Source organism: Cervus elaphus, chromosome 8 (assembly GCF_910594005.1).
Source record: "Cervus elaphus chromosome 8, mCerEla1.1, whole genome shotgun sequence".
In the NCBI taxonomy this organism is placed as follows: domain Eukaryota; kingdom Metazoa; phylum Chordata; class Mammalia; order Artiodactyla; family Cervidae; genus Cervus; species Cervus elaphus.
The window spans coordinates 33,319,294-33,342,549 of NC_057822.1; the positions used below are offsets into that span (position 1 = coordinate 33,319,294).

The following is a 23,256-nucleotide window of genomic DNA, read 5'->3' on the forward strand; positions in this document are numbered from 1 at the left end:
AAGTTATGTTACCCTTTGTATACTGGGAATTTTATGTATTATGAATAACATTTCAATCTTGTATGATAATTCAAGATTAAAAATTTTTGCTATCTATTTGGATGATTAGAATGATTTGTGGAGTTCTATGGTCTTTCCTAAATATAACTTTAGGAAAATCACTTTTATTTAGATAATTGACAGGGTAAAAAAAAAACAAAAACCTGCCTTACCATCACATAACTCACAGCTGTTCTTAAAATCGTCTTAAAAGTTGTTGTTAGCCTGAGCCCAAATGATTTGCTCGCCAATGAAAATTGTTTAATCTTGTTTGCAGCACAGCACCGACCACCATTTTCCATGATTTAAAAAAACAAGCTTTTTGGTACAGCTGTTTAATAAATTCAACAAATGAAGTAAACTTTAAAAAAGAAATTCATTAAAAATATTAAATAAAGATTATACAAGTCACAGGATGTCCATGATTTAGAGTGTATCAATGTGAAAAGAATTCCTTCCCAGTCTCCGAATCTAAAGACGTTATCCAAATTTTCTCAGATATACAGAGTGATGCTTAAGATACAGTTGACGATTTTATTTTCAAAGTATCATTTCTCTTTCCTCAGCAGAGAAAAAAAAAAACCTCAGCAACTATTTCTGGGATTCTTCAAAGGAGTAGGAGTACACCGCCTGCTCCTACTCTTTAAGCATTGATTTTCTACACAATCTGTGATATGGTTTCTCAGAAATGCTGTTTGGCAGTGCTGAAAATTTCACGTGTTTTCAAACTTAAGCCATCCAGACTACACAGTTCAGTATTTTCAGCTCCTTTCATTTTCCTTTTCCCTTTAATTATAGAAGTCTCTATTCCCTCTTTTTGCAACTGTGGTCAAGAAAGATGCTACATGCAACTGTTTGTAGAAAGAACGTTCTTTTTTTTTTCTTCTCGTGACGATTCACATAAGTTCTTCCCAAATACAAAAGCTGCGCTATGGCTAACTGATGACACTACAAGACAACACTTTACTCCTAACAACTTTTAGACCCTCACCCTCTGACTGTGGTGGATGTGCCACATGCCCGGGGGAGAAAAAGCAAGTAGACACTCTAATTTTAAACTTGCACTGAAAAGCACTTTCAAAATAGTAATAGTTGAGCTGCATCTCAGACCTGACTTTTCCTGCTCAATCCATTCCCCAGGACCCTCTCTCTCCTGCTCCGAGTCCGGGTCGGTCGGGCGCCGGTTTCTGAAATCGCACCGCAGAGTTTATTGCGAAGCTGAGTGGGTGGGTCCACGCGCACACCCAGACTCCGGCCAGGACGCCGAGCCCGGAGCTCCGCGTCGCGCTCCCGGATCGCGGTCCCGCGCCCTCCGCCCGGCCTCACCACAAATCCCAGTTTGAAAGAAAACTTCACGAGGCCGAAATGAACCTCCCCTGGTCGCTGCAATTCTTCCTTTCGAGCCGGCAGAAAACGTGAGATTTATTACGACTCGGGGCGGGGTGGGGGGGAGGCGGGAGTGGATGGGGGAGGCTGCCGGGGCACTCTCGGAAGCGGGTTACCTGGTCCCCCACCAGCCCCCGCCCCGGCCTGGGGGGCGGGTCCCGCCGTCCGGGGGCGCCCGGCCAGGGGCGACGCGGCCCGGCGCGCGGGTGGGCGCGAGGGAGGGAGCGCGTCGCGGAGCCGCCGGGGCAGCACTTGTCCTGTAATCGATTGCCGAGCGCGCCGAGCGGCCCAGCGCGCAGAGACGCGCACACGCGCCTCGCCAGCCCGCGCGCACACACATACACACACACACACACACACACGCACCCAGGCACAAGCGCCCCGGCCCCGCACACGCGCGCGCGCGCACGTCCGCCCGCGCCCCGGGCCCCGCCGCCCGCCGCCAGCCCGCCCTCCGCCCGCGGGCGTCTGCGCGAGCCCGGCCGGCGGGGGAGATGTGCTCTGGCTCCGGCGGATCGGTTTCTCGGGGTTTGACCAGCTGTCCCGGGCTAACCCTGCTTCTCGCTGAAGATGGAGGAAGTAAAAACAGGATTACCCTTAGCTACAGATCCACTGCCTTAGTTTCCACCACCAACTGCAGTGCACAAACACACGTTAGGCACAGGAAAGAAAGAAAGAGAGAGGACACACTAACAGTAAACACAAACAAAAGGGTGATGGGATTATTTTACTGCATGCACTGCTGAGGTAAATCTCCGCTTGGCTTTTGCGTGGTGAAGAACAGCTCTTGTTTTATTTGTCTTCTGATTCATAGATTATATATAAATATGTGTATCTGATTTGCAAGGAGGGGGGGAGTGTTTTTCAAAGTTAAGTGTAATTATATAGCATCTCGTTTTGCACCGTGATGTGATCAAATGACTTGTTGCTGTTAACCAGTAATAATAAGATATAGATACTATAGATATTTTTTCTCTGGGAGGGATGCATTGTGGTTATGATTAGGCTAATGATTTCTGTAAAGGACGCTCAGGGAATCGGGTTGAAGATGATGTCTTCTGCCTTAATTTATCGTCCCCTGCTTGTAATCTGTTTCTGGGATGTAAATCGATTAATCAGTTCTCATCTCTATAGCTGTCGTGGATTTGGACTTGTTTTGCTTTGTTTTAACTTGAATTCCAAGAAAGGTGGGGTAGCCTGGAATAAATTGCAGCTGTGTTTCTATCCCAGCTATAAGGGAATATCCAAATCCTGTTGGAATTAAACAACAACAACAACAAGCTGGTATGACACGTAAAAAGGCAGCAGTTAAATCACTTTGACAGGTTCTGGTGTGGGTGAAAGAGATGGACTTAAGATTTAATTTATTATTATTATTTTGCCAAGGGCGAAAAACAGTCCTGTGAAGTTGGCCTAAGGTTCTTTGCTGGGTTCCCCCTGACTGTCCCTCCCCTATCCTCCCCCCCCCCCTTCTTTCAGTTTTCTTGTCTTAGCTTTTGGTCGATTCTTAAGGAACCGGTGGATCAAGTTTTTTCTCTTCTTGTTAATCGCATTGCTGTAGCACTGACTGACCTCTCTCTCTCTCTCTTTTTTTTTCCTCTTTCCTGAAAGTACGTGGTGCCATTCCTGAGTGACTTTTCCTACTAGACCATCCCAAAGGGACGAGGGGGAGGGGTGAAGGAGGAGGAGGTGGTGGTGGAGGAGAAGGGGGGTGTTCCTTCTCTCTCATTTCTTGGTTTTGTTTATCAGCCGATCTGTTTGCTGGATTTGGGCTCGGAATGACCCACCTGTAAAGTGCTTTCCCTTCCTCCTCGCCTTGAACTCTGCAGGGGGCTTGGCTTGGAAGGGGCAAGGGAGGGAAAGAGAGAAGGGGGAAACACAAAAAACTTCTTTCTTTCTCTCTCCGTTTATCTTCAGCACGACATTGTCACCTCCTCTTTGAGGGGTTAGAAGAAGCTGAGATCTCCCGACAGAGCTGGAAATGGTGATGAATCTTTTTTAATCAAAGGACAATTTCTTTTGTATGTACATTTCGTTTCTCTTTCTCCTTTTCTTTCTTTCCTTCTCTGAGGGTTAATAATCTTTTCATTGATGGGGCAGACTTCTTTCGCTTCTCCCTGACGTTTCTTTCTTAATCTGTGTGTGTTAAATGTGTACATTTTTAAAGAGATAAACTCATTTGTAAAATATCCGAAGAAACTGCTCCCCTTTTAAACTTTATGGATGCCTTTCTTTAAAGCCTTATGTAATCATAATTTGAAAGAATTTGGTAACAGTACAGCAGGTTGAAATTTAAGTGCTGTGTAGTGACTGAGTTGGGAATTTGATCTGATTATTCCATAAAGAAGAAAAGTTTTTTTTGGGGGGGGGGGTTGGTAGGGAGGGTGGTGGTGAAGAAGGGGAGGGGAGGGAGAAGGGAAGTGGTTTTGGAGACAAGAAGTGAAGCTGCCTGTTTTCCAGTAAGTAATGGAGAAATTCCAGGAGCCAGGGCTAAATATACTTGGCGATCAATACAGAAATGGCTCATTGTGAATAATTTAGCTGCTGGTGCAGTGAGAGTTTTGAAACTAAAGGCAAAAAGGACCAGGGCCAAAGGAAAAAAAAAATAAGTAAAAATCATCTCAGGACATGTCAATTCTTTAAACTTTTTTCTTCAAAGAATACAGTTAGCTTATCGATCTTTTCATTATGTGGAATCAAAGCTAGGGGGTGTCATCTCATACAATTTATTTTTGTTTCTGAGAAGTAAGTTCTTCTTTTGTGTCATTGGTGCATGAAAACAATTCCCCAAACTTTACAAAAGTGATCCCCTTCCTCACAGCAAGAAGTGTATGAATTTTTTCAAATTGGAAGGTATTAAGCAGGCTCGGCATTAGTAGCCAACCATGGTCTGGCAGTAAATTAAGGTTATATTGAACAGGTGCTCACACAGAACTTGGGGCTGGCTAAAATGTCAATACAAGCCGGGCAGTTGGGTAACCGCTGCAGAAATCTTCCAGAGGTACTTGGGCACGAAGTTTTTTTGTTTTGTTTTGTTTTTCCTCTGTTTGTTTGTCCTCCCCCCTCCCTGTTAGAACATGATGAACCAACTTGCAACAATTGTGAATAGAGCTATCTGTATACTCAGAAAGTCCTCAGACTGCAGCTTGATTGTAGGAAGTAGTGAATGGTAAAATACTTCAGTCCCAGTTAAAGCAGGCACATTTGAGGTGTATCCCCTTCCTCTTTTTTTCCCTCTAAACTAAGTAAATTCTGATGAACAGAGTCTTTACTTTCTCGATACAGCCCATCTCACAGCACACTTATCTTTCCTATCCTATCTCCAGCAGGAATCAGATCATTTGCAGAAAGAGTTCAGTGACTTGCAAATGAGCACATACAGTACACCATAGTATGTTTCTTGGGCACAGGTTGCAGCCGCAGCAACGTGGGCTAACTGCTTGGAGCTTCAAATAAGTTAAGCATTTAATGGCAGAGACTGAAAGGAATCCTTGTGTTAAGGGTATAATCTTTTGTATTGCAGCATTGCACGTTGACTATGGAAACAGAGGCTATTGATGGCTATATAACGTGTAAGTATTCGTTTTCATTCATCTGTTATTGGTAAATAAAAGCACGTTTGTTACCTGTATTTTAATTTCTGAATTGGAAATTTTTATCAAGAATTGTATACTCTTACTATCTGTTCACAGTTTCACCTTGTAAATGAGTTTGAGAAAATAGCAGGAAAGTGAAATAAGAAGGAACTATATAGATACATACTTGCCATATTAAGGATATTATTTAAGTCAGTAATAGTTTAGCAGATCAAAACTTTCCTACTTGATTTTTTTCACTCAAGTTTAGACTAGGTTGGGTTACATATATGTCTACAAATATGGCGTGTACTAAATATTTAGTACTCTGTAACCTAATTTTTCAGACACACAATATGAAAGAAAATTAGCTCACTTAAGTTGACTTCTTTCTTTCTTTTTTTTTTTTTTAGCAAACTCTCAAACACCCAACTCTCTGGCCAACGTTTTGGAAATACTCATTAAAAATACCGGGTGCTTAATGATTAAGTTAGATGTTAAAGGAAAATTTTTTTCAAGCAGAAGATACTTTAGACATTAACCACTCCATTTGTCCTTATTTTACAATTAAGATGACTGTGGTAGTGAAATTTTGTAAATGTTTTATTCTGTGCTGGTTGTGGCTTTTCATCATTTCGTTCATTTATTATATATTTTTAAATAACTTTTCCTTATAATTTTTTGAGAGAATAATGTATTTCATCAACATTTCAAGACTGCATGCTTTTGCATATATGATTACAAAGTTGGTAATTAGATTTTAGGTGACCGTGAATAGAGACCAAAAGATTTTATTTTGTGAAAACAGGTGACAATGAGCTTTCACCTGAAAGGGAGCACTCCAGTATGGCAATTGACCTCACCTCAAGCACACCCAATGGACAACATGCCTCACCAAGTCACATGACAAGCAGTAAGTCTTTATTTTATGATTTTTTTTTTCCTATTTCTCTAGTGATAGACTTGAATTTGTTAGGTCTGTAGGGTCCACTCACATTGTGGTGTAGCTGCTGCTATAGATTTTGCTAAAGAAAGAACAACACAGATTTATTCCTGCTCATTTTGGTATCATAAAGCATGAGCCTCCTTACTAGTCTGAACTATCCCAAGGTGGCATTTGGGAGCTGGTGCTTACCTGTATCAGGTAAGAAATGTTAGGCTTTGCTGGTTATTCTTTTGTTTTGCCAGGTTTATGACGATTTATTTTTTGTTGTTGAGTTAAAAAAAATACGGAAACATGTTACTTCATAGTAAAAAACAAAAAGGAAAAATTTCTCTTCTATTGCCTTGGCACAAAGCTAATACATTAGTGGTAGAATCGTAATGTTAGTTGCTTTTTTAAGAAAACGTGAAAGTTTCTTGTCCAAAGCATTGGGAGTAATATGTGACCGAAAATTTGTAGAACTCATTTACATACATTTCTCTGACAAAGTGAAAGCATTTTGTTTTAGGTTGTCAGAAAAGAACTGAGAAAATTTGGAAGGATGTTTTGAACTTGCTGGAATAGTTTTGGCTACTATTTTTGATAAAGAGTCATTCTTTATATCAAGATATAGCAAACATTGTTTTTGTGTAATAAAAAAACAACTTGCATGCTGTCAGTGACAGAAGACAAATACTTTATTAAGGATTTGGTTTGTTTTCTCTTAATTATGTTTCATAAATTGTCAAGTGCAAATGCTTTATTACTCCTACTTAAACTTAATTTGAAATCTTGTGTTTCCCTTTTACTTCTGATATGTGATATATTCTTATATAGAAAGGACATCTGATTTCCATCTAAATGCAATGTAATTTAAAAGCTTTCTATTTGGGTGACATGTGAAGGAAAGGCATTTTATTTTTAAAGATGATTTAATAACAAACTGAATCATATGATGAATTATGAGTATATTCTTAATATGTTAATTCTGATTATCCTGAGAGAACAAATTTTTCTTTCCACTTCCCTCTTATAGCTTTCAAAACTTGAGTTTATTGTAAAGTTACTAGCTTCATAGGTAGTTAAGTCTTCTGAATTATAAGCAACAGTATATAGAGTACTGGTAAATACATTTTGCAGTTTGTTATTTTTAAGTGACTCTAGCTATTGACTTGAAAGTTTGACTGAGCTGTATGAACTTGCTTTACTTTTTTAAAAGTTTTCTTTGTTTTTATTATTGGGAATCACTTCCTAGGAAGATTTCATTCTAGAAGCAGTCACTGAAATTCCTTTATCACATAGGAAGAGAAATTAATAGTAAGAGAATGTATATTAATTATAGTGCTAATCTCTTGTAATGGATCTTGTAGCATTAATTAATTTTTTTGCTAGTTGACTATTAATTTGATAAAAGTTATGTACTGTTGCAATATAGGGAGTATAATTTTTGGACATTTTAACATTTAATGTGACTAGGTCCTTGGCAGAATAGATTTTTATTTTTCAGATAATTTTCATTTAATTTCCTAAAGCATAATGATAGATTGATATGCAGTTTCTGTTAGCTTAAAATTTAGCTTAATATTGTCTTTAGAAACATTGAGTATAAGGGGTAGGTAATAATATGTAATTGGACTTTGTTATCTCTGAGCCACCACTGGAATATCAGCAGGAAAGTGCTTGTTAATTGGTTAATTAGATCCTTTATTGGTGAATTTGATTTTGGTTTTGAAGTAATCCTTTCTAAAAGGCAGTTCACTTATTTATTTTGAATAAACATTGCAGAGTTGTAGGCATGATCACTTGGACAAATAAAAACTGTGCTTTTGACATTTGAGTTTTTCTCACCCAACAACAGTAAAATTATGTTTGGTAAAGAGATTTTGTTTTTGTTTCTTCTTTTTTTAAACTTACTAGCCTGTGGCAATTCCATCTTAGTAGAGTTTTTGGCTAAGCTGCATGTGTTTTCATGTTCTTTTCCAAAGAGTTGCAGGTTAAATATTTTGGCTCTCACTTCAGAGCTGTCTGTTGCATCCTTTACATAGCCTCTATTTACAGTATCTAGGTTACCCACTTAGGTGTTAGATGGAGAAGATACCCATTTTTCCTCTCTTTTAGATCTAGGAGAATATCAGCATTTTAGATTGCCAAAGCAAATAGCACTAGAGAGGGACTCTTGTCTGTTAATTAGAATAAGAAACCTATAGTTGGTCACTCAGATGTTTTTCTGTTACTTGGAATAATGATTTGTACATTTGCGACTTGGCAAATCACTTGTGGCCGAGATCACTTGTTTACCTAAATCTCTTTATATGCATTGCTGACTTTATTCTGTGAAAAGATCTTATTTATTTTCTGCATTTCTTTAATATCTTCAAATAGTCTTCCTACAGGGCTGTGACTTCCAGAAACAGAATTGCAATGTTGATTGAAAGTATTAGAGCCGAAAGTAAATGTGAAAACCTTTATAGATAGAATGAGATAGGCTCCGTAGCAGTAAGGAGGGGACAGGAGTATATGTGTAAGAGGTGAAAAGTTATTTTAAAACAGTTTAAAAAAAATAAGAGAAATAGAATCTTTGATTTTTATGAGATAACTAACGTCCTAGCAGTAAAGTAACACTGCCATGTGAGAACCCACTTATTTTCACTGTAGGAAAGTGGTCGGTTGTATTCTGAGGTCATAGTTGTTTGTTTGGGTTATTTGACGACTATTCTAAGATGAAGGGTACCTGTGCAACTTGCTGCCAGCTATTGTATAAAAAATAATGACAGCAGCTATCATGATTTGACAGTGCTAGAAGAGCGCATCGGTGACTTGGGAGAGAACTAAAAATGTACAATGCCTGACAGTCTTTGGTTTTAAAATTCAGCATGTAAGATAACCTTAAAAAGATGTGAGAGGTATTCGTGAACTTAACATTTTGTAATGACTACTTCCTATGTTTTCGAGTGAATTTTCTTAGAGAAATTTGGACTTTTTCTTCTAGAATGAGGATCTCTTTGATAAGAAGATGGGCATTGTTGCCTGAGATCATTAGTGTACATATTGAGTCTGCTGACAATCTCCTGTGTCAGGGATGACAGTCTCTGCCTTGATGGCTACTGGAAACACACAGTGTTAAGTGATTTTAAAAATAGAATCTGGAAGTTAAGAATCTGAGACAGACAACTCAGACAGAACAATATAAAAATAATCCATATTATATTTCAGCCCATCGGATGAGACTTTATTTTGTGATTCCTTCTGTCTCTGGGTTAGCTCATTTCCAATTCTTGTATACTTGTTTCTGTATTGGTTTCAGATTATTCTGTAACTGCTGCTGAGTATTTTGAAAGGGTTTCAAGGTTCAAGAAATTGTAATTAATCCTATTTTACTTATCATCGTCTACTTTTATAATGCCAGTAAATAAATTTTCTTTGGAGATAGCTAATGGTGTGAAAGTGCGTTGTGACACAAATTTTTTTCCTATTACTTTAAAACCTTTACATGGATCCACTTTGCAGTCAATACCATTTATCAGTCAGTTTGATGGCCAGGTGGCATGTGTGGAATTGGAAGAAGTAGTAATTCTAGTTTTACAAGACTTTGACCAATAATCAGGTCAGTGAATCTAGTTTATTCTTTTCGGAGTGCTTCACATTCATTTTTTTTTTTTTTTCTCTTAGCTGGTTTCCATTTTTAGAACCTTGTGAAGTGTAAGTATATTATGGTGTCTATTTTTCCTGTGTGGAAATGGAGGCTTGAAGAAACCAGTTGTCTTCTAAGGTTCCTTAGGAAAAGGATGAAGTTGTCAGGATGGGGACACTGATACTACCTTGTGGGTTAGTTAGATCACTGATATCTGTAAAATGTCATTATCTCAGGGTCCCACCATGTCCAGAACTGACCCAGGTTTTAGTGGCAAAAACAGTATTACAGGAGTAGAATAGGGTTATTATGAGGGTGGAGTGATAACAGATAATCTTGTTAAGCAGATGTTCTAATACACTTTTAAAAATATGGCTTGTATCTTGAGACTCACCAGCTTTCTGAGTTGTCTTCTGTAGCTTAGCTTGGCAGTCACCCTTGGTTGGATTTCCACAGGACACACCCTAATATAACACCAGATGGACTTGATGTAAAAGCTCATTCTGTTTTTCAATTGTAGTACTTAGTTTTGTATATATATGCAACATACCTTACATTTAGTTTTTACTTGTTAGGAAATTTTTTTTAAAAGTTTGATTTGATTTCTTTATAGCTATCAGCGGTGTCATGGCCATGTACCAAGAGAGAAAAAAAAAAAAAAAGAACTAAAGGAAGTATGTATGAGCAGGGAATTAACAGCAAAATTGCTGTATTTTTTTTTTTTTCTTTGCTCTTCATTCTGCCTCATCTTTTAAGTCTGCTTTGAAATAAGAATAAATGTCTGTCTTGGAGAAACAAAATAGTTCACTGTAGAAGTGTTGTTTTTATTGCCTCTCTCTTTGTCTAAATTTGTCTTATCCAATGAAAACACACTGAAAACAGTGTAACACGATTGGTCAGGTTCTTTTGGGACTCTTCCTTCACGCTTTCAGGAATTCAGATCTCTGGGTCCCATGCTCTTCTCTCCTCACTTTGAATATCAATATATTTTGATTTTATAATATTCTAAAAGATCAGTAGCCGTGTGACAGTCCTAAAATGAGGTAGACCGTGTTGTTTTTCTTTGCCTGTTTCCTTTATATCTGTTTATGTGAACAGATATAAGTGTATTTTATACTTAGTGATCTGGTAGGAGTTTCCTTTTATGAATTAATCGGGCTCAGGAATCTCTGTTGAAATAGGTGAAGAGTATTTAGGAACTATTTTTCTTTATTTTAAATGCTTAATCGCAGTGGAGTGAGAAAGAGAAGGAGAGTATAATTTATTGAGTGTACATAGGATGCCGAGTGCTATGCTACGTGCATCCCTCTTATTTCACTTAGTCTCCACAACAGCTCTGTGAGGACACTCCGCTTTATAATACCGAGAACTGGGGCTTAGAAGTAGTAGATTGCAGGTGGTTAAAAATATGGGCTTTGGAGTTATACACGGCCTTGTTAGAATTCTTGCTTTGCCACTGATCTGCTCTGTGATCTCAGTCATCTTACTTCACATCTCTGAGCTCCCGTTTCCCTATCTATAGCATGTAAGCAGTCCTTACCTCATTGGACTGTTGTGAGGTTTAAATGAGGCAATATATACAAAATACTTAGCACACTTCCTGGCACATGCTAACATCTAATAAATAATCACTGCTCTAACCCTCAGAGCAGGCACATTACCTTTGAACCAGTCCATGATTCATAAGAAAGCTTTTTTTCAAATCCATGTTTGTTTGAAATTCAGGTCTTTTGCTGTTTCCATTTTACTACAGAGGTCCATGGAACGGAAATAGGCATTTCAAATAGTTTAGGGTAAAACTGGCAGGAAAAAAAACGCTCTGTTATTTAAAGGATCTGTGAAGATTTGGTTTAGAAAGAAGTAGAGTTCGTCTGTATGGCAGAATTTTTTTTTATTGGGCTTCAGTGTTCCTGAGCATAGTTTTATGTTTTTGATTACATGTCAAGAAAATCATTGCTCAGCATTGGTACTGTAAATACACCAGTTATTAAGAATAGAAAAATTCCTCTTAATAGAGTAACCTAGCCATCTCTAGGGAGAAGGCAATGCACTGCACTCTAGTACTCTTGCCTGGAAAATCACATGGATGGAAGAGCCTGGTAGGCTGAGTCCATGGGGTCGCTAGGAGTCGGACACGACTGAGCGACTTCACTTTCATGCATTGGAGAAGGAACTGGCAACCCACTCCAGTGTTCTTGCCGGGAGAATCTCAGGGACGGGGGAGCCTGGTGGGTTGCCTTCTATGGGGTCGCACAGAGTTGGACATGACTGAAGCGACTTAGCAGCAGCAGCAGCAGCAGCAGCCATATCTAGAATCAGTTTTTTTCTTTGAAAATCTGTATCTAAAATTTCACCTCATTTGTTGCTTGTGGCAGAACCATAAATTCTCATTTGATGATACCTGATCAAGCTGTAGGCCTGATTGTTGATTAATTGTGCATTTTGTGGGTAATAGCTTAAGTGTTTTAAATTTGAGGTCAACTTAAAATATAATTATCACTTATAGGCATTTGACACGTTGCTATATTGTTCTAGCTGATTAATTCAGCAAATATTGTAGGCAGTCTTTTATGTGTCAGGCATTGTAGGGGAGATTCAGAGGTGAATGGTACACTGTTCTAGTCCTCCTGTTGCTCATCCTCTAATTTAAAGAGACATCTAAACAAGGCAGTATTCTGTGATAAGCTCAGTGTTCTTATTATTATGCAGAGCAAGGAATGGTACTGGTTTGGGAAGACTTCTTGGAGGGAGAGTTTCTTTAAGCTGAGACTTACTAAATGAATAGGATTTAGGAGAGAAGCAGAAGCCTTGTTCACCAATGAACCCACAATGGGAGCTGAGAGATAATATGATTATGTTCTGGGAAATAAAGCAGATTGGTGTCTGTGGAGTGTGAAGTTGGAATCTTGGAATCTGAAGCCTGAGATGACTCTGGAGAATTAATCAGGGCAAGATAATGGAGTATCTTATATAAGAGAAAACTTGGATTTCATTTTCAGGGGAGCACAAGGTTTAAACAAAGCTGATGACTTCAGTCTTCTTATTGACATGGATCATACCAGCTATCATAGCGGTAAAAATATTGTAGATGGGAACCAGTCCAGAGGCAGGGACTTCTTTAACAGACTTCTGCAGTGATAGAATGAAAAGTCATGAGAGCTATAGTAGTGCATATAATAAGGAAGGGAAGGATTTGGGAAATAATAGCTTAAAGTGGACAGGACTTGGATAGAAGGGTTAAAGAGAGGAGAAATTTCATGATGATGATCTCTAGATTATTGGATAGATGGAGTAGGTTCCATCAGGGAAGATAGGAAATAGTGAAGCAGGTTTCCAGGGTAAGATTTAATTTAATTCTGCATACAGAGTGTTTGAAGCACCTGTGGAATTTGGGAGAGGCTAGTAATCAGGCCGGAGGATAGATTAGACTAAGTGTGAATTTTCCTAATTAGTGAAATCTAATATGTAGCTTCTGATTTTGTTACTTTTCCTCCTGTATTACTTTAACAATAGTTTAGTATTTCTTAAAAAAATTCTTCCCTAAGTAATTCTTAACATTTCATCATTGACCATATTTTCCCAACTGCCCCCATAAAATAAAAATTCTATATTGAAACACATGAGCACAGGTTTTAATGAACTCTTTTTGCTTAATGGAGTCCTTTTATGCTAGAGTCTGAAGTTGGACTAAGGGCTTCCCAAGTGGTGAAGAATCCACCTGCCAATGCAGGAAACACGGGTTTAACCCCTGGGTTGGGAAGATCCTCTGGAGGAGGAAAATGGAAACCCACCCCAGTATTCTTGCCTGGAAAATTCCATGAACAAAGGAGCCTGGTGGGCTACAGTTCTTGGGGTTGCAAAAAGTGGACACGACTGAGTGACGGAGCAGGCACGCATGCAGAAGTTGGGTTAGTTGTTGTGACTGACTCTGATTTTTAAGCAAAACATGCTAACCTTTCAACTTCAAATTTTGTGGTATATATAATATCATAACTTTGATGGTTACATGTTTTTAAAAATCATAAGGCTAATGTATGCCATATACTCCAAGTCCTCTACCATAATGGTTTGTCTTTATTCTGTAACCTGTTTCTCATCTGTAAATATGTAGTTTAAAACATGAGGAAAGATTTGTTAAAAAGTACTAGCCAGTTCTGCTATGTTACTAGTTAAAGAATTTCATGATTTTAAGCAGATCCTTTTTGAAAACTTTGTGATAAATATGCAACATGAAATATGTCATTTGAAAATTATTTGGTATAGAATTGTTTTAAAGTTTATGATATTGTGCTTCTTGGGATAAAAGAATGTAGGGGGAAAAGTGTGGTATAGAATACATCTTAATCTATTTCCTCAAAATATATTTTATAGAACTTCATCTTAGAAATGTAAGCTTTAATTACCCAAGACATCATGAAAATTCAAGTGAATGTTGATGATGAAAAGAACTTCATCTGAGATTTCCTTTATGTAGAGATTTAGAACTCGCTATAGAGACATTTTTGTCTTTCAGTTGTTGATCCAACAAACCTTTATTAATGTATTTTTTGTGTAATGCACTGCTGATGCTCGGGCGTCAAAAATAAGTTAGGGAGTTTTTTAGGGGAGGATGTTGCCTTTCAAGGTCCAAATGAATTCATATTTTATTTGCGATATTAATGATCCTCTTGCATTTAGAACCAAATAAATGTGATATGCCTACCATGATTTATATCGATTGTAGATAAATGAACTGCCTGTCACCTTTTATGCCTGAGAATTCTTCAAAAGTGTATAAATCTGAAGATGCACAATGAAACAAAGGCGAAAATACAGCGAGCTTCTAAAATAAATTCCCACTGGAGACCATTTCCTCAAGAAATTTTTTTATAATCTAGTATTTGATTCTCAGCCTTGTAAGTTCCAAAACTTGACTAGTGGCACACATAGAGTGATCCCATATCTCATGGTTGACTCACATTAAACAAGTTTACAAAGTTGATGTTTAAAATTGAAATGCCAATTTATGTCTGTATTTTCATTAAAAATAAAACAAACCTCCAACTAATGTAGGATCTTGATCACTCCAGTTGGCTTGACCAAATCATTTTTTTCTTGTGAACTGACTTATGTGGGTAAAGCAACAGAAGTCATTTGGTTAGCAAGGATTCCAAACACAGGGAGTCAGTTATATCATTCAAGTGTTTAATGGCATCAGACTAAGAGAGTCTAATACGTTCAGCCTCTCAGTAGGGATAGCATTGCCATTTGGATCATTATGGTTGAAGTCTTCTGTGTAGTTCCTTCTTCCCTAAATGGACATAAATTTAGATTCCCTAGATATAGGCTGAGCAAAAATACTGTTGAGTCTTTTTTTTTCTTGACTTCCTTGGCTAAATCCTCCAGATTTAGTTTTTAACTTATATGTGCAATCAGGTTATAACCAATTCTTGCTAGCCTAGGACCCATTCATTTTCTTTAGTGTACATTTTACATTTCTGCTTAGGCTTGTTAAATGTTGATTTTACAGCCTAACTCTATGAAAGCAATCTTATAATACTATAAAGGATATCCCAACTACTATTACCATAAGTTCAAACCTCTATTCACAGAAATGTTGATTCATGATGTGGTCAGCCATTTAAGAGGTTTTAATATCTGCTTTAGATGAAGATAGGACTTCCCTGGTGGCTCAGACGGTAAAGCATCTGCCTATAATGTGGGAGACCCGAATTCAAACCCTGGGTCGGGAAGATCTCCTGGAGAAGGAATATACCCACTCCAGTATTCTTGCCTGGAAAATCCCATGGACGGAGGAGCCTGGTAGGTTACAGTCCATGGGCTCACAAAGAGTCGGACACGACTGAATGACTTCACTTTCACTTTTAGATGAAGATAGGAGTACTGCTACCTGAGAAAGACATCTTATATAAGCTGGGGTCTTGGAGAACTTCTAGTTTATAGGTCAGAAGAAATAAACATCACACTAGTTTCATGAAATCTTGGAAGTAGTTCAACCACCGCAAATGAGATTTTATAGAAAATTATAGTGTTTTAGGTTAGTTAATAGGAAAGCCTGTCTTAATTACTGAGTGTGAATTTAAGAATATTTTTTCAAAGCACACAGTTTTATTTTGGGGCTGTACATTGATTATAAAGAAGTTAATTAGAGATTTTCCAGATGTGAATCTCTGCAGAAAATGGCAGTTTCTTATATGTGGGTTGGCCAAAAAGTTGATTAGGCTTCTTCCTTAAGATGTTATGGAAAAATCTAAGTGATCCTTTTGGCTAACCCAATATTCTTTATTCCCAGTATACAGTATCATAGTGGGACATTGTAGGAGTCCAGTAATTTTTTGTTGAATTTAGGAACTACTTGTGATTAGCATATTGCATATGTGTATTTAAATAATGTGTTTCTGATCTGTTTGAGGAAATTTGGAAAGTTGATTTCTTAGATGTTGAAATAATTCTGAAATTCCATCTTACTTGTTATTTTCTTTGTTAGGATATGTATTTATACCATGTCTTAGTCTCAAAATGATTTTGTAATCTTCAGATCAGATCCAAACTGATGATCTTCAAGATTCTAAATGTCTTTTAAGTTTTCTGATTCCATACTGTTCGTATTCAGTAGAATCCAAGTTAGTGTAAATGTTGCCATGAATATTTTATAGTCATCTTCATCGTCTTCATTACTAATATCTTTATACTGCATATTTAGAGTTTACAGATTTCAAGCCACATTCTTATAATTTTAGAATCAGTTCTCTATCACTTATTTAAAACTGCATGTACAAAATGGAATGCTTCAATTAACTTTTCTTATGCTCTCCAGATATTTTGAGGAGCATATAATTAATCAGTGTAAAGTCACGTTCTAATAAATTAACATTCTGGGTGTCTACACCTTTGACATTTTTGTCATTGCTCTCTTATTATCATAGAAGCTGTAGCTCTCCTTACACCTGACGGTGTCAACTTTACCTACTACTTACTGAGACATCAGTATGCAGGGCTTGGCCATATTTTGAAGTGCTGGGAAACTGCTGTTTCTGTTGAATTTCTGGCTGAATTCTAAAGAGGAATTTTTATTATTGTTTTTTGTGACTATATAAAACATTCCCTGTAATGGTCATTTTCATGAAGAGATGTTTCATTTTTGTTCAAAACAAACATTTTAGCAAGTAATATTTACATATGAAAATATATTTCTTTTATAAGACATGTCTTTCAAGTCTTTTAATCAAACTTATGTCAATACCTTTGATATCTGGATGGTCTGAAGTAGATTGCTTGTTTTCAATACATTTGTTACCTTTTTTGTTGTAGAAGTAGCATTTATATACCCTTTAGGGTTGAAGGTTTATGATTAATTCCTGATTGAAGTAGGTTCACTTATTTTTGCTAGAAATGATTGTTTACATCATCCATATATCACTTAGAGCTTAGAATTTGGGCATTTAAGGAATTTTTAGGTATTGTTAAGAAGTAGGTAGTATCTAATCATTTCTAGGTACTGCTTAAAATTATAAATACTTAAAAACACTGATTCTAATGTAGCTTTGAATATATTATGTTGCTGAATGTTTGCAAAATGTTTAAAAGTTGTGATAGAGTTTGTTTGAACATAATTGAGAACTAGAAAAAGAAATATGAGATATTTTCTGTGAGTCTGCTGCTTTTAAACCCCCGAAATATGAATTACACACTGCCATCTGTCTGAACTATGACAAATTAATGACCTAATGCCAGTTTTTGGGTTTAGTTTTTTTGAAACAAAAGCAAACAAAAGAGACACACCTCCTCCTCCCCAAGAAAACATAATTTAAAATAAATTATCTTTACATAAATTGTGCTTACCATAAGGCTATTTACATAAATTTTTTTTTATGAATTTGAGTAGTTTTAGTCTCACAGTTTGAGTACAATAACTGGTAATGAATTTAAATATCCATTTTTTTAAAAGCAAATCAGAGAAACTATAGTTAACTAAACAGTTGCTTTTGTACAACTATATGTGCAAGAGAGTGCCATTTATGTTTTAAAAGCTTGTGTGTGTATGTGTGTAAAAGCAAAGAATAAGGAAGGAAAGAAAGGAAAGATCAGACTATTGGTAATGTTCACTTTGGGTTATGTGACAGCAAATAGGGTGTTTTATTATTTATTCTAAATAGTTCTGCATTATTTGGATCTTTTATAAAAGATCTTTCACATGATGAACAATACTAAAGTCGGGGTATTGCACATGCTGTCAACAGACTTATTGGATATTATTTTAGATTTAGTCTGAGTGTATTTTCTTAATGGCTCTGATATAGTGGAATTTCCAAACAAAATCTCATGTTCTGAAATTTTTGGGTGATATTCACTCAAAGCATGAGATACTATAAAGGAAATAATGTACTTTTAAGTGTACTTCTGGCAATTGCCAGAACATGTAGTGTTACGATGCCAGTAGAAGTACATGTAAATACGTAGCATTATAATGCCAATAGAAAGGTGAGTAGATTAAGTTAAAACTTATCCTTAGGTTTTCCATTCTACCTTGTATATTACAATCAAGTTTACTTTTTTAAAGGACACTTAGTCTCTTTTTCATGTTCATCAATTTAAAATTCCGTTGAGTGTTGCTTATTGCAAGCAAAAAGTAGAGGTGTGAAGTATAGAGAACAGAGAAGAGAGCTAGTTAAAGAAAAAATACCAGTGACGAATCCTGAAGTGAGGGATAAGCCATCAAACTGATTTAGCAGATCCGAGAGAAGGAATACACAAATGAAAAATAGGGTTTCCCCTCCCTCTTTTCTTCTTTAAGAAACCATAAATTAATACCTGAATTTATATACTTAAAGAAGTCATCTTCTGCTTGGATGAGGAAGAATGTAGCTATAAGATTAAGGTGGTTTCTAGTAGAAGATAAATATTGATGGTCTATAGAAAGAAGTGTAGTTTTTCAGATGTCTGAATGCTATAGAGTGAAAGATGGGGGTCGACCAGTTAGAAGAACTGGATTCCTAAGAGTATCAGATTAAAAAGATGGGAAGATTTTAGTAGTAGAAGTCAGCAGTACCTAGAATAGATTGTTGGCTGTTGTAAACCAGGGGTGTTACTGAGGGCCATCTTGAACTAATAATCTGTTGTTTTTATCTTTTCTTGGACTAATAATCTATTGTTTTTATCTTTTACAAAAGTGACTGAAATATGTGCCATGTCTGAGAGGTATCTTTTGTTCCTAAATTATCATGGATGCAGTAAATTTTGGTCTTGAACCTCAGCTGCCTTTTTACTTCCCTTCAGTGGGAAAGGTCGTTAGGGAGTTAGGGAGATCATAAGCCTGCCAGAAACATTACAAAGTTTTTCTGCTTTCTTTCTTTTTACTCTTATGGGAGGTGACAATGAAGAAGGAACTTGATATTGAGCAGATGAGATGGGTTTTGCATCCAGTTTTTGTTCTCTGATCTCTCATTTTTCCATTTTCCTCCTGAAGTATCTAAGACACAAGCATAAGCACTGTTTAAAAAGACTTTCTTGAGATCATACCCTGTCAGAGATTTAGAGTTCCCAGATTAACTGTTACCCACTGGAATACTCTTCTAAAATTAACCGTGTGATAAAAATTATCGGTAAAAATTATCAGATATGAGATGAAGTTTACACATGTATTATTGTTGAAGGGAGGGTTTGCTAAGTCCATAAATAATGGAAACAAGATCAGGGTATATGTTTAACTGCTGTAAGAATAAATTAGATTTAAGTCTATTAAAAGTAATATATTTAAATAAAATATATTTAGACTATTCAGTAAAATATTTTAGACTATTCAGAATGCTTTCACATCTAATATAAAATATGCTTATTAAAACTTGATCTTAGTATTTATTTAAGCAGTCTCAGAGGAATCTCTTCTTCCCGGCATTACTTAAGCATTTTATTTGTTACTAGAAAATAATGAACATATAGTTTTAAAAATACAGATCAGGATGAATTTTCTTCTTCCCCTTCCTATGTAGTATAAAAAAAGTGAGCCTTGATATGTATCAAATGTGTGACCTCTAGACAGATATTTCATCTCTTAGTGTCTCAGTTTGTAAAATAGGGATATTAATAATCTGCCTTGTCAGAGAAGTAGCGAGCATTAGAAATAACATATGTAAAGTCTCCAGAATGATGAGTGGCATGTGCTAAGCTAACTAGAATTGTGGCTATTACTTGATTGTTAGGTAAAAAGAGTATGAGAAAAAATGAATCAAATAACCAAGAAAAAGATCCCACATACATTTGTATCAATAGTCTTCTCGAAAGGCTGTGCTTTTCGTCTGCCTTTAATCAACAGCCATTTTTTAAAAAAGTATTCCAAAGCTATTGCCGATAAAACCCAAGATAGACCTGCATCACTGGCTGTTTTTGCTTTTCATCTGTCTGAGTGCTGTCGGGTCGTCCTTGTTTGAAAAGAAATGTGTGTGCAGATACGAGGCAATTATTAATTCTGTTGTATTCAAATCAATTACTAAAGGAATGAAACTAAAATTACCTAATTAATGCGAATCACAAATAAACCTGTTCTGTTTGTGAGGGGTGTAATTGAAATGGTAATTATGCAGTAGGGACGCACTTCACTTGAGGATGGCAGTTCCAAAGATGTGTTTGGTGGCAGAATTTGACTGCAGAGCGTGCCTCTCCCCTGACCTGGCCCAGAGAGGGGTCTTGTTTACTTATTTACTGGATATGTTGGGGAGGGAATTCCCAGTGTGGTTCTGAAATTCCATGAGTTTCCATACTCACAGAGCTGTGTGTCCTACAAGGTTATTACCTGTCTCTTACGTATCTGGAATTCTCAGAACTATGTATCATACCCCAGCCATGTCCTCTTCATTCCCTCTCTTTTCTTGTGAACAGTCAAAAAGAAAAGCGGATGTTCTTTTAAAAAAGATTTTATAGCAGAGTACATATAAATAAATTACTCATAGGTCATTTGGCTGAAAGGTGCAGAAATCTTTGTAAATCCCAATGAGATCATTTAAAGTTACATATTTTGCTTTTCATGTCTGAAGTTTACCTCTTCCTGGGTCTGGGTTCCTATGAGCACAGTGACTGTGCAGACAGCCCTTAACACCAAATGACCATCATTATCCCTGAATGGTTTCCTCTCTAAAAACTAGAAAGGCTTTATCACTTCCTATCTTGTACCATTATTCCATTGCTTGTGTACATTCTTATCTCCCCTGTAAGACTGGAATCTCCTTGAGGGCAGGGAAAATGACCGTAATCTCCACAGCCTGCGGGTGGTGGTCAGAGCCTGACTTGACTGCTGATCACACTTGGGTTGTGATTCAGGTTACGCTGTGTGTTAGTCTCCATTTCCTTGTTTGTCAGGGAAGCTGTTGGGCTGCAAGCCCTGGGGTTGCAAAGAATCGGACATGACTTGGTGACGAAACAACAGACAACGGCACAAGAAGTAGGCAGAGTTAGTACTTGTTTCTTGGGGTTGTCCTGACAATGAATAACTTCAGTAAAGCTTCTATCACAGGATATAACACATTGCAAGAAATATTAGTTTCTCTTTTCCACAGAAGTTAGCTAGTACAGTGCCTTATATGCGTGTCTCTCAATCAAGAAGCTTGCCTGTTACTTTTTCATTACGTTATGAGTTAACATGAATTGCTTATCTGGCGGGACACATTAGAGATGTAACTCAGTTATTTCTGTAAGTTATTGGTCAGATTAACCCCACAAGTTTGGTCCCTTCAGCAATCTGTCCTAAGGATATATATATATCACCCAGCTAGTCTTTTTACCCACAAGGCAGTTTTAAAATAAATGGTCTAAAGTTAGCGCTAGCTTAGGCTCTTAAACTCTCTTCTCAACACTCATTCAAGCAGAATACTATTAGACTAAAAACTTCAAGTGCTTAGAAGCCTCACATGATTTCATAAAAATGCATCTTTTTAGGCCAGTGTTGCTGTACAATACTGAGATAGATTTTATAAAGACTCTAAATGATCTGTAGAGAATCTTGATTTATATATATGTATAATAAACAGATAATATAAACATATTATGTATATTATATAACTTGAAATTTATCCCAAGAAATTTTGGTTATTTGTTGCTCAGTAGTATGAAGTAAGAAATATTGTTGAAAAAGTTTATAGTTTTAGAATTATCATTCAGTATCCTGTGATAAACCATAATGGAAAAGAATTTTCAAAAGAATATGTGTGTGGGTGTGTGTGTATACACACACACCCACACACACACACACACACATATATATATATCTGAGTCACTTTGCTATAGAGCAAAAATTAATACAACATTGTAAGACAACTATACTTCAATAAAAATAAAGTTATTATTATATCTAATGAAGGTTTCTAATTTCTATGATTCAGGATATCTCAAATCATAACCTAGCCACTGAGTGGACACATATGAAAATGGGAGTATTCCTGCTGCTGTTTTTAGTCAACTCTTAACGAGTAGGTAAATCTCCAAAATTGTTTTAAAACCCTTAAATCGAATGCCTCTTCCTTGAAAGTCTGCACAGTTTTGCTTATGCTAGATAATGAAGCCAGACTGCAAATTTCTTAGAGCCATTGCGATACTCATCGTGTTTGTCCATGATATAATTATTATAACAGTATTTAAGGTCAGCTATCCAACCTTTGGCTCAGAGGTTAAAGCGTCTGCCTGCAATGCGGGAGACCTGGGTTCAATCCCTGGGTCGGGAAGATCCCCTGGAAAAGGAAATGGCAATCCACTCCAGTATTCTTGCCTGGAGAATCCCATGGACGGAGGAGCCTGGTGGGTCCATGGGGTCGCAAAGAGTCAGACACGACTGAGTGACTTCACTTTCACTTTCTTTTCTTTCATCCAACCTTTAGGAAAATTTTTTAAAAATTTTTATCTGTATCCTTTCTTGAAATAATTGTTTTAAGGGTGTCCAAGCAGTTTTAAATGAGTAATCAGTTGTTATCTAGTTTTACAGACCTCTGCTTGTAATCACTCCTATGTTGTCATTCATTTGCTAAGTTTTGTGTGACTCTTTGTGACTCCATGAACTGCAGCACACCAGGCTTCCCTGTCCTTCACTATCTCTCAGAGTTTGTGTACACTCTTGTCTGTTGAGTCAGTGATGCCATCCAACCATCTCATCCTCTGTCATCCCCTTCTCCTCTTGCCCCCAGTCTTTCCCAGCATCAGGATCTTTCCCAATGAGTCAACTCTTCCCTTCAGGCAGTGTATTTAATAACTTGGAGAATTATGTCTTCTCATTGTTTGAGTTTTCCAGGTGATACTAGTGGTAAAGAATCTGCCCGCCAATGCAGGGGACATGAGAGACATGGGTTCAATCTCTGGGTTGGGAAGATCCCCTGGAGAAAATGGCAGCCCACTCCAGTATTCTTGCCTGGGAAATTCCATGGATAGAGGGTCCTGGAGGGCTACAGTCCACAGGGTCAGAGTCTGACATGACTTGGCCCAGTGAGCATCCTTTTCATTGTGTACATTTTAACATTATCTTCTTAAGAAGTAATCATTTTATTGCTTCTTTAGCTTTGGTTTTTCCTTTTCTGTATCATTACAACAAAATCGTATGTTATTTGGAAGCTCATGAAGTATTGTTCCCTTGGGGGGGTATGTGTATGTGTGTCCAGTCCTGTCTGACTCTTTGTGACCCCATGGACTGTATGTAGCCTGCCAAGCTCCTTGGTACATGGGATTTC

At 37.1% G+C, this 23,256-nt stretch overlaps 1 protein-coding gene across 12 annotated transcripts in view; it reads left to right on the forward strand.

The window, feature by feature from the left end:
- The first annotated feature begins 1,138 nt into the window (after positions 1-1,138).
- IKZF2 (IKAROS family zinc finger 2) overlaps positions 1,139-23,256 on the forward strand; it is a 174,415-nt gene continuing 152,297 nt past the window's right edge. The window contains exons 1-4 of one of the 12 annotated variants that reach the window (XM_043910148.1): positions 1,139-1,454; positions 3,343-3,446; positions 4,949-4,997; positions 5,809-5,913. In XM_043910148.1, the coding sequence (XP_043766083.1) occupies positions 4,964-4,997; positions 5,809-5,913 (139 nt within the window). In that variant the 5' untranslated portion in view covers positions 1,139-1,454; positions 3,343-3,446; positions 4,949-4,963. Of the gene's footprint in view, positions 1,455-1,933; positions 2,173-3,014; positions 3,036-3,197; positions 3,447-4,078; positions 4,427-4,578; positions 4,595-4,948; positions 4,998-5,808; positions 5,914-5,959; positions 6,145-23,256 lie in introns of those variants that run through there. The other 11 variants (XM_043910147.1, XM_043910144.1, XM_043910143.1 and 8 more) reach the window with 11 other exon arrangements.